This window comes from Antrostomus carolinensis, unplaced genomic scaffold (genome assembly GCF_000700745.2).
Source record: "Antrostomus carolinensis isolate BGI_N321 unplaced genomic scaffold, ASM70074v2 scaffold31516, whole genome shotgun sequence".
NCBI classification, from domain to species: Eukaryota; Metazoa; Chordata; class Aves; order Caprimulgiformes; family Caprimulgidae; genus Antrostomus; species Antrostomus carolinensis.
Genome location: NW_010323024.1, coordinates 1 through 13,797, shown reverse-complemented (window position 1 = coordinate 13,797; position 13,797 = coordinate 1). Strand labels below are relative to the sequence as shown.

Here is a 13,797-nt window from a genome sequence, read left to right as displayed (position 1 = left end):
AATTTTGACTTCAGTTAGTCATTGTTTAGTATTAATGCAACCAGCCAAAACAGAAAACCAATTTAGTGCAAGGAAGTTGTTTTGTTGTATCATCTGTAGAGAAAAATCAATCACTCCAATATTTTGGAGTGAGAAACACACCCTGAGAACTATTGAATAGCAGATTTTAACCAGGAGAAACTTCCCATCTGAGCTGAATCTTTTTGCTTTTTTACCCCAGGTGATGGAATAGGGTAGGGGGTGGGGAAACTTAATAATTTTGTATCTGAAATGATGAGATTTCTGTGCTCTCAGGGAGCTACTGGTTTAGTACAAGAACATTGTTATAACTGGAGAAAGTTGGAACAGGTCTTGCCGTGATGCTGCATTTCCCTCCTCCTCATGCAGAGCCCTGCCTGGGTGTCGGTGTTGTTTTAGAGCTGCTCTGCCAGGTCACACCAACTTTCACACCACCACCTCCTTCCCTTCCCCTTCCTCTTCCACCAGCAGCTCCATCCTGCAGCAGCAACCCTTGGCTCTGCCTCCTCCATCCCTGCAAACACAAAGCCTGAGGCCCCATGGGTTGTATCTGAAGAAGCAGGTGATGAACATTCATCCCCAAAAGGGTAAATTCACTAAAGGACCAGGAGAGGTTTGGGTTTTTTGCTTTGTTACAGCAAATTGCTGCACTAACACATTGTGGACAATTCCATGGGACAAGAAGGCAAAAAAAATGAAGTTCTGCTGCTATTAGATATTTCTTGGGTACTTATCCAGGTGCTTTTCTTCCCATTTACTCCCAAGACCATCTGCTTTCAAAGCGTATCTGTCTGGATTAGCATTTGGTCTGTTCCTGTTCATTATTCTGCCCCTGGAAGCAGTAAACTGCCCTTCTGTTGTCATCATTCATTTCACAGCAATGCTGTTCGATGCTGCGTAAGAGGGAGTTGGAATTCCAGCAGTAAATAGACAGCAAGATCAAATCTTGACTCCTAAAATTAAGTTTCTTCGTGTAATTCCTTCTTGATCCCATCTCTACCCAGCTTTGACTCTGATGCAATGCACTTTATAGAGTTATTTTTACTTTGCTATTGGAACCACAGCCAGGATGAATTTCAACCTTGATCTGCCTGGACAGTTTTAAGGTTTGTTCTTCCTTCTGTTGTGATGATGCTTCAGTCCCTAATGGGCTGCTCTGTGCTGTCAGATGGATACCTGCTCTTGTGCCCAGCGAAAGCAGCTTTGTTTAGGATTCCTGCTATAGAAGTTTTCACAAAGGCTAAATACCTTCTTCAGAGCAAAATGGTTTGTATCATAACATCTCTGCTATTTCTTCTCGCAGTTTTCTTGGGCAGGAACCCAGGCAGTCAGATATATTCAGCTGCAGTGGATGCCTATTTGGTTTTTTAATTATTTTTTAATTTAGGGTACTGCTCTGTAAAAGGAGAACTTGGAATTATTCTAGTGATTACTCTGCATCTATCTTCTTGTGGTGGTTTGGGTGGATTCACCCCTTTGGCTTGCAGCTTAACTCTATCCTAGCAAAACCAGGACATTTCTTAGCTCTTTAGCTTCTCCCTTTTGGTTTGTGTGTTTTAAACAGAAAGCACATAATTTATGGATTATTCCAATATAATGTCTTGGAAATTAAACACCAAAAAGAAAAAAAAATAATGGATGAGAGAAAGTCCCCTAAAGCTGTTTTTTTTTTTATTAATCCATTAATTCAGAATCCCAAAACAAGTGTATAAGATATCAGTCAGCATGCCTTAATTATATTTAGTCATCTTTTGTTGAGGGTCATGGTCATTAGCTGCTGTAGTGACAATATAAATTCAGGTAAAAATAGTGCTGGGAAGGGGCAAGCTATCAGCTAGACAGAGGGAAAAACCATCTGTGCTCACTAAAGAAAGGCAGCAAAACATGATTTTGGAGCTCTTCAGGGGTTTTTTTGTTGTTGCCATGTCATAATGAATCTGAAAACAGCAATGGCTACAAGGCAAAGGCAATGAGGTTTCAGTGGCTTAGGGGATAGAGCTCTGAATGGGGACTCTGGAAATCTGGCCTCAGTTTTCAGATCTGGATGACTCTAAGCACATCCCATCCCAAGCCAGTGTATGGGAAAGGTGTAGATGATGTAAGGTCATTGCTGGTGCTGCCAGCCTGCAGGCTGTCACCAAACAGAGACTCAAGACTTTGTGTGAGAGCCTTAGCAAATGCATTTCCTTCAGAATCCACCTGCTGTGGGAGGGGAAGTTGCAAAATTCATCAAGTGGGACAAAAAAACTTCAAAGTAGAGGTTAATGTGGACAGAAAACCAAGAGAAAGAGCCCCAAAATACTAAAGAAGTAGATTGACCAACTGCTGAAGTGTCATTGACTCCTGGGGACAGCACAGCAGCAGGAAGAGACTTTCACAGCTGCTGTTGAAGGAAGCTGGAAGAGTTGTGCCCTACCTTGTGGAAGACACACAAAGGTCCCTCAAGAAAATCCTTTGAGTCCATGAGGAATGTCAGCAATGGATGACTGGAAGAGCATGAGGCCCTTGGCAAGCAGGGATTTTGTGCTGTAGGTTATCTTTAGGGTGAGAAGAAATTTGAGAGTATCCAAATAGAGGAACTCCTCTTCCTCCCAAGGCTTGAACTCTAAATGCAGTGGAAGGAGCAACAGAGCTGAACTTACTGTGTAATTTCTGTAGTCAGCTATTTCAAGGATATGTACTGTGGGGAAAAAGGAGGGAACTTTAGAAGAAAGTTGTTCATCCTCATTTCTTACAGCACTAGGATGAGAGTCACACATGACTGCAATTCCTGACCTTCCCCTGCTGAGTGGCAGCACTGATTCTTTTTACTGTCCTCCTATTTTTGCACTCTCAGGACAAAAAAAATTGCATTCTGGCCCAGATTGGATATTGCTGAGCTAGTCTGGACTGCTCCTGGGGAGAAGTTCCTTCCCAACCTCAGCACCATATTCAGTCCCAAAGATGCACTGGCCCAGGTTGGCCAGAGAAGCTGTGGCTGCTCCTCCCTTGAAGTGTTCAAGGCCAGGTTGGATGAGGCTTTGAGCAACCTGGTCTAGTGGAAGGTGTCCCTGCTGCTGGCAGGGGGGTTGGGACTGGATCAGCTTTAAGGTCCCTTCCCACCCAAACCAATCTGGGATTCTATGATTCTATAAACACCAACTGCCCCATCCCACCACCCTTTTCCTTTATATTCTCCCCTCTAGTTAACAGCCAGGTCACACAGCGTCTGGGTGGAAAGAAATTGCAGTCTTCCAAAGATCAAAACCTTCACAGCCCAAGAGGAATGTGGTGCTGCTTTGGCTTCTCCCACATTTCCCCCACTAATAATTTGAGTTTTAACACAGCTTTATAATTTAAAATTTATGTCAGAACAGAATTTAAAAGTCCATTCTTTGGCCAGAACTGGAGTTTGCCTTTTCTTACACAAGCAGTGAGTTTAATCCTATTTAATTCACGAGCAGCATGGGCTCAGCTGATCCCTCCCTGCCATGTGCTCTGAGGGGTTGCAATGACCCCACGGCTGCAACACCCAAACTCCAAACCCCACGGTAGCATATTCAGAACCTACAAATCCTCCCTGGCCCTTTCTCATCTCCATCTTCAACCCAGCTTTGACAGCTCTCTCAGCTTTACCATCCCAGCCACCCTGGATTTCTGATTTCTCTGGTACATCTCCTCCCAGCCACGGAGTTACATGTGAGACACCTACTTCCCATCTGCACATTTCCAAATCAGAACAGCACATTTATGATTACTCCTGGTAGCTGGAGGGACTTCTACTCTCACCCACTGCAGTTTTTCTCACCCAAAGAGAAAGTGCAGTAACCAGCTCGTGGAGGTGTTTGCATTCCTCTTGGAGATAAGAAGTCTTTTGCATGCTTACATGATACAGAATTTTATTTATGCTTGAAAGGCATGGGTGTGATGTGGGCTGGGTGGTTTTGAATGCAGATTCATGCCCCCAGATCCTGATGGAAACGCAATCATCAGGTGATGGGAACAAAAGTTGCTGGGCATATCTTGCTTGAGCACCTTGACCAGTCTGCTGGCCAAGTTGGTGTTTTGAATCTCCACTCTTTTATAGCAGATGCTTTAAAGATTTTATAGCAGAAAGCTTTATAAACACCTACTTAGATGATGTCTGAAGAATGAAAAAATGGTCATTTGAATCAAGCATGCCACAGAAACAGAACATTGGAAATTTTCAACCCTTTTCAAATTGTCTAATAAAACATTTTCTGTCACCAAATCTGCTCAGCTATTTGTGCCTTGAAGCTGCTCGCTGCAGTTTGGTTTTCTTGCAGAAGAAAAGCATTTCTTAGACCAAAAACACACTTCAGGGTGAGAGGGATTCAGAAACACTAAGAGAAAAATAGTCTCGAGAGATGGAAAAGGAAGAGTTTGTTCCTTTCCATCGCAGTCTTCACATCTGCTTGCGTGTGGCCTGACCCGATGGAGAAGTGTCCTTTCCATTTTGAAGTTCATAGATTTATTTTCTTTTTCCTAAGGTTTTGATGGTTGTTATGAAGGGTTTTGTTTCTCCACCTCCACAGCTCCCGACGTTCCCTGGGGGTTCTCAATTGGTTCTGCCAGGCAGTAAGTGGCATTTGAATATATCAAACTGAGACTGTTTCTATGTAAACAGGGAGACCTGTGAAACATCACAGTGGAGCTTCAGATATGAAGAGACGGGAACTATCTTTGGCTCTGGATTCTGAGAGCACCCAGGGTGTGAGGAGGGGCTGAGTCAGTCCCTGAGCCTCTCCAGTCACCCTCTGCTAAGCAACAGTAGAATTGCACCAAAATGGACTTTAAAGCTTTGAGCACTAAAGCCAGGGATCTGCTCCCAGTCTGATTTGTACGTGGTGTTCGGTCACAGCTTCTCAAAATTATCTTTTAACATTTTGTGTATCAGTTTTTAGGCAAAAAGCTAGGAGAAAAGGTAGGTTCAGGATTTATGTATTTTTGTACAAGTTGGGAAGTAGAAGGTGTTATCCCTCCCTGCTCCTTGACTTCACCAAAGAGGACAATGTGTGTACAGCAGGTTACGGAGAACAGGACAGTCCCATAGTGAACTTTGCTTGCCAAGGGGCACAGGACACACTCAAGAATTAATATTTCTCATCAGCAGAGGAAGGACTGGCCTTGTTCCCAGCAGGCTTTGGATGTGAATAGTCCACATGCTAGGGCATTCAGGCTCCTCCACTGTAGGAACTTCTGCCCCTGACTGTGACGTGTGATGGTCATCACTCTTTCTCCTCTCCCTTGTGTGTCCCAGTGGGATGCGTGCTGTGTTACTGCCATGTAACCTCCCATCTTCATGGTTACACCCAGCCCTGACCCCACTGTGTGGAGCTTGTGAAAGTTAAACAGTGACCACCACCATCTACTGGGACGAGCACTTGGGCTCTCCCACTGTCCAGTTCCTTTGTTCAGGCACTGATCTCATCACATGTGCTCACTGCATAATTCAAACACAATTTCTGACTATAAATAGAAAATTAAATTATGTGTAAAACTTAATCTACTTTGAATTAACTTTCTTTCTTTCTTTTTCTCCCCCCCCCCCCCCTTTTTTTTTTCCCTTTCTAGGAACAAGATGCCCATGAAGTTTAATCTCTCTGAACCTTAAAAGAAAAACTGAGGAGTAAAAGTTATGGATCCTTTATACTTTTCCAACACATTTACAACAGAAGCTAGTTCCAACAACGTGAATTCCTCACTGCTGACGAATGTGACGGAGAACGGGACGCTCTCAGAGGAGCCCTCATTCAAATACATCCACAAAGTCCTGATTCCCATCTGTTACCTCCTTGTATGTGCAGTTGGACTCAGTGGCAACACGTTGGTCATTTATGTGGTTTTGCGTTATGCCAAGATGAAAACTGTCACCAACATTTACATCTTGAATTTAGCCGTTGCTGATGTACTCTTCATGCTGGGTTTGCCCTTCCTGGCCACCCAAAATGCCATCTCCTATTGGCCTTTTGGCTCCTTTTTGTGCAGGTTGGTTATGACTGTAGATGGTATTAACCAATTCACTAGCATTTTTTGTTTGACTGTGATGAGCATGGACCGCTTCCTGGCAGTAGTTCATCCTATTAAATCAACCAAGTGGAGACGTCCCAGGGTGGCCAAGCTGATCAGTGTGACTGTCTGGACATTCTCGTTCTTGGTGGTGCTTCCAGTCATCATCTTTTCAGATGTGCAGGAAGACTTTCAAACCTGCAACATGAACTGGCCAGAGCCTGTCAACATCTGGTCAGCAGCATTCATCATTTACACATCAGTCCTTGGTTTTTTTGGTCCTCTGTTGGTGATCTGTCTCTGCTACTTGCTGATTGTGATTAAAGTCAAGTCGTCGGGGATCCGAGTTGGGTCTACGAGACGCAGGAGATCAGAGAGAAAGGTGACCAGGATGGTGGTGATCATTGTGGTGGTCTTTGTATTTTGCTGGCTCCCATTTTACATGATGAACATTGTCAATTTGATATTTATACTGCCAGAAGACCCTGTGTTGGTAGGGGTGTACTTCTTTGTGGTGGTTCTATCCTATGCAAACAGCTGTGCCAACCCCATTCTTTATGGATTTCTTTCTGACAACTTCAAGCAGAGTTTTCAGAAAGTCCTTTGCCTCCGAAAGAGCAACGGTGTAGAGGATGGTGACCCCATTGAACACAGGCAAGAAAACAGCAGTCGCTTGCAGGAATCAATGTTAACCCAGAGAAATATTGAATTCAATGGACACATGCAGACTAGCAAGGTCTAAGGGCATGGTTTGGTACTGCAAAGCACTTGTAGACCTGGAGAACTTGTGGACTTAAAGGAGAGATGAATTCATAGCAAAGCTAAAAATCTAGAGACTCACAAGCTCAAATCAATGTATATAGACTTCTCTTCACTCCCCTCCCTTTCCCAGCTAAAAGTGTTATGGGCTGTACTGGGCCGTGTGAAGCTCTCACAGTGTTTTAGTGAAGTCAGACGTGTGTTACCACCTTCTGTACTCTGGAGAACTGATTTACTGGTACACACCACCGGCTTGGTACTGCTCTAGTGCTGCAAAACAACACTAAACCTATTTTAACTACCTTGTTAAGCCGAGTTTATGGCTGCTTTGCACTGTTGGGATCAGCTCCAAGTAAAAAACAGCTCAGATGATATCTTTGGAAGTCTTCAAGGGGATCTCGTAAAAGAAAAACACTATTTCTTAAGGCAAAGTTTCCTACAAAAAAAGGCCACAGCACTGGTCTGGAAATTGTGTATGAGCCACGGTTATAAAGTGCTGTGTAGTCCATTTACATTGTTTTATTGTCATTAACCCATAAAAGAGTTTTATAGCAACTGAGAATCAAACGCAGTAAGAGAGAAGAAAAGCAAAGCTAGGGAAATATTGTCGAGAGAATTCAATGTATTCATAATACTTTCACATTCTAAACCCCACTGCACATAAAATGTAATGTAACCACTCGATTATTATGTAAGTGACGATGATCGTGAAGTCCTGGGAAGCTGTTGTGTGTTTTCTTGGTTCTGAATGTAAGTACGGACGTGAATATCAACTGTATTTTCAGAAATTAAACCAAGTTCAATCCCCTTTGATTATCTATTTCATGGCTTCAGCAAGCACTGACAGGCACTGCGCAAAAAAAGATGCAGCTGTGCCTTTGAGGCTTAAATTACTGTAGATGTAATAGAGTTAAGGATGGTAGGGCCAAGTACAGGGACCTGTGGGGCTCTGTCCTGCTCAGACACCAAAAGGACACTGTGCCTCATGGGGCTTGGGAGCTCAGTAGATACGTAGAGATGAAATGACTAATGTGAGACCATGTAACAGGATGAGAGGAGCAAGGAACAGCACCCAGACTTGGTTCTTGCCTCATATCTGATCCACGAGGACTCTTCCTATATGGAAAGGAAGAAAGCAAATTAGATATTTGTTTTAATCCAGGCAGAAACTATTTATTTTCTTTAGAAATTTTCCCTCTTTGTGCCATCATACGTGGCCACACACATTCCCCAAGCACAAGAGCACAAGACCTCAGCAGAGGAAATGAGAGACAGTTATAGGATGTATCCATATCCTGGTCCTTGGTTTGGGCCATTAGTAGGTACATTTATGCTTCTCCTTGTAGCAGGCTGTAGTCCACCTACCATACACCTGTGTTACACCACGGCCATTAATTCAAAATCATAGCACAACCAGGTTTACATTGATTAATTAAGTCATGCAATATCTATTATTTCCGGAATTATCAGGCTGTTCCAGGCATAAATCAACTTTCTTATCAGTTCTTGAGACACGTGGAATAATTAGCACAGGCCTTCATGTCATCTCTGCCAACTCCATCTGCCTCCAGTTGATTAGCCGGAAGTTCTTCTCCAGTGACAGAATTAGAAAACTGCATTTTTAGTTCACAGATCATTTTGCCAGCAGCAGTAATAATTAATGCTCGCACAGAGGGAGGGTGCCCCACGTCCACAGGGTTGGTAGCTTGCTCTGCAGAAGCACAAGGATGCATAATTCAAGTCAAAATGTGTTGCTGAGTACATCTATGCCATCGTCCATCACCAGCCTGATCTTCTGGAGGAGTTGAGATCTTAAGCAGAAGGAAAATTAGCAGAATGAAGAAACCAGAGGGTTGTTCAATCTGAGAGCAAAGCTGAGCAATGCTGGTTGCTCTCACCAGCTATGTGCTATGTTAGCATTTGCTATGGAAGTAGCCAGACACAGTTATGAGCAGAAAACAGCTGAAATGCCAAGGTAAGACTGAAGAATTTTCCCCTGAGGCTGTGAGACTCTGCCTGAGTCACTTCACCTCCTGTACATCAGTTTCTGTATCTGTAAAACTGAGAAGAAGGACACTGACCTCTGTCATACAGCGCTCAGGGCTGAAAGTCAGCACAGAAAAAAACAAACAAACCAAAAACCCAAAAAATCAAACCCTCCTTGTAGTTTGCTGTCTCCTACCAATGTGCTTGGAGCTCCATAAAAATCAGAGCTGGAAGTCCTGGAGAGAGACAATGCATCAGGGACCAGAGGGGAAGGGAAGGGTGTCATTGCTGCCAGTCTTCACCTCAACCATAACTTCCTAAGTCTGCCTGAGAGAAGGGCTGCGTGGGTATCTCAGTCTTCATTTTTAAGAGAAATCTTTTAACTTGAGGATTGTGAAGTCTTATGAGTTCCCGGCTGAAGGAACTGGGGTTGTTGAGCCTGGAGAAGAGGAGGCTGAGGGGAGACCTTGTGGCTCTGTCCAAGTCCCTGAAAGGAGGGTGGAGAGAGGTGGGAGTTCATCTCTTCTCCCAAATAACAAGTGACAAGACAAGAGGGAACGGCCTTAAGTTGTGCCAGGGGAGATATTAGGAAAAAATTATTCACTGAAAAGGTTGTCAAGTATTGGAACAGGATGCCCAGGGAAGTGGTGGAGTCACCATCCCTGGAGGTTTTCAAAGGATGTGTAGATGTGGTGCATAGGGACATGGTTTAGTAGTTTAGTGGTGAACTTGGCAATGTTGGGTTTACAGTTGGACTAGATGATCATAATGGTCTTTTCCAACCAAACTATTCTTTGATTCTATGACTGCTGATAAACCTGAAGCAAGTGCACCCAACAGCCTTGAAACCAGCAGTCCAACAGAAATCTTCAATACACTTGGGACTGGCAGCAGCACTCACAGAATTAAAATGTATGAGGAGCAACAATCTCATATTTACCCTTTTGTATTTTAAAATAAACTTACAGATGGGACAGAGACCAGCGTGTGGTAAGGAGAAGTTGTGAGGTGGGTACTGGTTTGCCAGAAGGCTTCTGAGAATAGAGACAGGGGAATTTAGAGTCAGATAAAACCAATAGACTCGGAGTGGTGGTTTGAGGACAGAGGGCAGGTAACAAACCCAAAATGTCCCTGCAGACATTTCATCCCAGGATTGGACACTCCTTTTAAGCATCTTTCAAACTGAGGCATATCAGACACGTAGGGACTGTGTGAGTGTTACCGTAACACAAACATCAAAACACTTTGCTAGAATAAAGTCACACACCTAGAGATTAAACAATAGAAGCAGATGGAAGAATAAACTCCAAATCCAAAGAAAATAAATTAAAAAAAAAATCTCCTCAGTGGATTAGGTGAGAACACAGAAGAACTGAAGAATAATCACAAGACCAACACTTGAGTCAAAATTGGCAGAGCTGAAATATCGATGATTTCTGGGTAACTTCTTATTTTCTCTTCAGGGAGAAAGCTAATATTAATTTCAAACCTCTCTGAGCATGGGAGAGAGCTAAAGAGGTGTGATAAATGAAGATCCAGAGTTTTATTGCTCTGTCACGTTAATCTGGTGCAGTATCAGGAGACACCAACCTAACAATCATCTGGTGCATTAGGGATACTCTGTTTTTCTTTCCATGATGATTTTATAACACTGTGGAAAGAAAAGCCGACAGCATTTCATGGCAAGATGCTTTATAAACATTAATATCGTGCTAACAAAAACATCATTTTTTACCACAGAGGAAGAGTTTTAGTGCAAATGATGAGCAGTTTGTGTAACAGCAAAATTTCTCTGTTTTGGTTTTTTTTTTCTCTGTCTCCAAGTCAGCTCAGCATGTATTGTGTGGAGTTACCATGTGCTAATCATCTACCGTGGCCTTCAGGCTTATGCTATGGAGATCTTCACTTTTCTCTGTCAAAACATTCTGGACAAAGTATACAATTGAATTAATAAAATTATATAAAATTAATAAAATTATATAAAATTTAATACAATTTATATAAAATTAATAAACCCCCAAATTTTTTGCATATTTTCTGGATCCTAAAACGTCTTTTTTTTTTCCCCAAGTAATCTGTCTGTTGCTCATGGTGGCAACTCTTAGGTCTGTCATCTGCTGTGAGAAACCTACTCAAGGGCACCTCACTGGGCTATCACAATCCCCAGCCCATTTCCCTGGTGGCATCACCATCCCCTTGGGGACACAGAACCTTCAGCCTCCTGGGACATTGGTGCTGCTCCACTGGCATGTCCAAGGTAGCCCTGGAGCTTTCTGCCACATCAAGACTGACCAGAAGTGGAGCAAATCAGTGTTGATTTCAGTGGGAAATCAAATCTGCAGTCCTTGAGTGTGATGGTTTCAATGAGGAAGGGTTATACCTTGCTAATCATCCCTTTTTTTCCAATAATCCATTTGATGCTCTGACCACAAGTGATGATCAGAAAGACACAAAGGATGCTGAGGAACACACTCTACCTGCTGGTCAAGCCAGAGATCCTTGATTTCCTTGATCTTTTCCTTGATTTCAAAGGAAACTGCTCTTGATAAAGCAACTCCTTGCAAGAAAGAATGGCAGCAGAACACAGAAAAACTCAGAAGTTTCTGCATTTCTTTCTGATTCCTCTCTTGACTTACAGCAGGGGAGCAGGACGAGGCTTCTATTAATTTGCCATTAAAAAAAAAAAAAAAAAGAAAAATTAGAAATATGTACATCATGTACCCATGAGATTGAAAAAAGCTTTCCATTATGCTAATGACTGATTTGCTTTCTAATTTAAAAAGAATCAAAACTAATTTTATTTACTAAGCAGACAGTAATGGTCACGCTTCAGTGAACGAAAAAAATGTGCATTTCAGAGGGAATTTTTGTTTTGCAAACACATTTAATTTAATGCAATTTATTCCCATAAAAACAGGGGGACTAATGAGGAAGGGATGGTTCTGTCCTGTCATCCCCTCTCTGTGAAGACAAAATGGGCTTGTGCTTAATGGTGTCAACTTAGGACTCCACAGATCTTGGTTCAGTTCCTGATTTTAACCTTATAACTTTCTTTGATGTGAGGTAGGTTGCGATTCCCAAAGTTTTCCAACTGTAAAACTAACCTGGTGCTTCCTTTCTCACAGCTGTCCTCCACAGCAGAGAGATTTGAACATCCCATCATAGAGTGTGTGTTTGGTGTCAACGTCACAGAGTTTACATCAGTTTTGTTGAATTCTTGCAGGAATGGTTGTTTTTTAGGAAAAAGATAAGTTCTGGTGCATTGATTTTGTGTCTCTTTGACATGAGTCTCCTTTCCCTTATTCAGATGGGGGTTTTGCTGGTAAAAAGCTCTGCTAGATGGACAATCAGGTGGCTCTTATTGACAATGCATCTCTAGAAAATTTGCAGCTTGCTCTGGGCACTGCTTGTCATTACCTTCTCCAAGAGGGACCACTTCAAGAGAAAATTGGGTTTTTTGTGTGTCTCTCTTGGGGCAAAGAAGATTGAACAGATCACACAAACCAAGCCTTGATGGACCATCCAACACGTTAACACAGCATCCATCAGTGGCACAGCCAGGATGATGATGCGAAGCCGTGCCAAGCGTTAACTCCCATGGAAGCAGGGTAAGTACTCAGTGTCACAGATAGCAGCTACGTGCAATACTCGACAGCTACAATAGTGATTAAGCAAATGGTTTATGAGTCAGATCACTTTTGTCAGCACTTAGGGGTTATATATGTGTGTGTGGTATAGGCTAGAAAGAATGGTCTCACTTTCTGGAGAAAATGCAGGTAATTTGTCCTCAGTGACAGCAGAGGAGGAATGAAATCTGGGTAAAGCCTTGGGAAATCACGTCTCTGAAGCACATGAAGGAGCATTTCAGCATACAGCATGAAGCAGAATCTTTGACATCCTGAATGCTGAAATAGGGATGAAACCCAGGCTGTCGGAGTCTGTCTTAGTTCTTCTGTAGTCAGACTTGCCCTTGATATATTCTCCGTCTTATCTGTCTTGGTCCATGTTCGATCACACTCAGTCTCATCTGCAATTTCCCTCCCTATCTCTGAGCCACGGGTGTATTTCCTGCCCTCGGAGCAGACCTACGTGAGCAGGGTGCTGCTGTGATTCCCATTTCATTCAGACCTCCCCAAAACCCCTACACTTATCTGAATTAAAATTAAAAAGAAAAAAAAAATGAATCCTTCCTTTCCCCTTCCCTGCAAATCACCAGTGTAGCCAGGCACTTCGGGATTTTATAAGAGGTTTTACATCCAACATCAACGCAGGTTTTACTCTTCAACAGCCTGTTTGGAGATTTGCTACCATCCCATCTGTCAGATCAAGATAAGTCTCACCAACAAGGCCACAGGACCAGAGACTTTCAGTGGGTGAGTTATCAACCTGCATCTGCCAGGTTGAACTGATGATTCATTTCAAAGCAGAGCCTGTGGAAGGGTTCAGCCAGCGCTTTCTAACCAACCATGCCTTATCTAAATAGTATTGACTGATTTTATTCTCTGCTGGTTGCTAATGACTGGCAAATAAATGACTGTGCTGTGAAAATACAGAAAGGATTGCAAAGCAGCAGCGTGATCTATGAGAAACATGTCATTTCTCTTGCTAAAAGAACATTAAAAAGGCGGGGAATTGTTTTTGCCAAATTCTCTTTATATACATTAAAAATTTGGCACGTTCCTCATTTACACAAGAGCAGAGTCTCTGGTTAAAAAGCTCGAGGCCAGAACACGACAGGTTTTCAGCCAGACTGACTCATCTTCCTCCCTACCCAGGCATGCCTGAAAAATACAGGGCTGCCCTCATCACAAGGCAAAAGCAACTGAGTCAGACCACGCTTTCTCCTGCCCTTGAGACCATCCAGAGTCACTCTGTTCAAGCCAAAGGTCCTTGGGATGTCACTGGAAGTGACGTGTGACCAGCCTTACCAACCATCATCAGCTCTCCTGGTCTACAGTGGACATAGGATCCCAGAATCCCAGACTGGTTTAGGGAGGAAGGGACCTTAAAGCTCATCCAGTCCCA

The 13,797-nt window shown here is 43.0% G+C and overlaps 1 protein-coding gene across 1 annotated transcript; it reads left to right on the top strand.

Moving 5' to 3' along the window:
* The first annotated feature begins 5,656 nt into the window (after window positions 1–5,656).
* On the top strand, window positions 5,657–6,769 carry SSTR5 (somatostatin receptor 5). The gene has a single exon (XM_010170474.1). It carries the CDS (start codon window positions 5,657–5,659, stop codon window positions 6,767–6,769), a length of 1,113 nt encoding a protein of 370 aa, XP_010168776.1.
* The last annotated feature ends 7,028 nt before the right edge of the window (window positions 6,770–13,797 follow it).

Excerpts from the sequence above, each read along its gene's own strand:
- SSTR5 (XM_010170474.1), top strand. The coding sequence starts at position 5,657 with ATGGATCCTTTATACTTTTCCAACACATTTACAACAGAAGCTAGTTCC.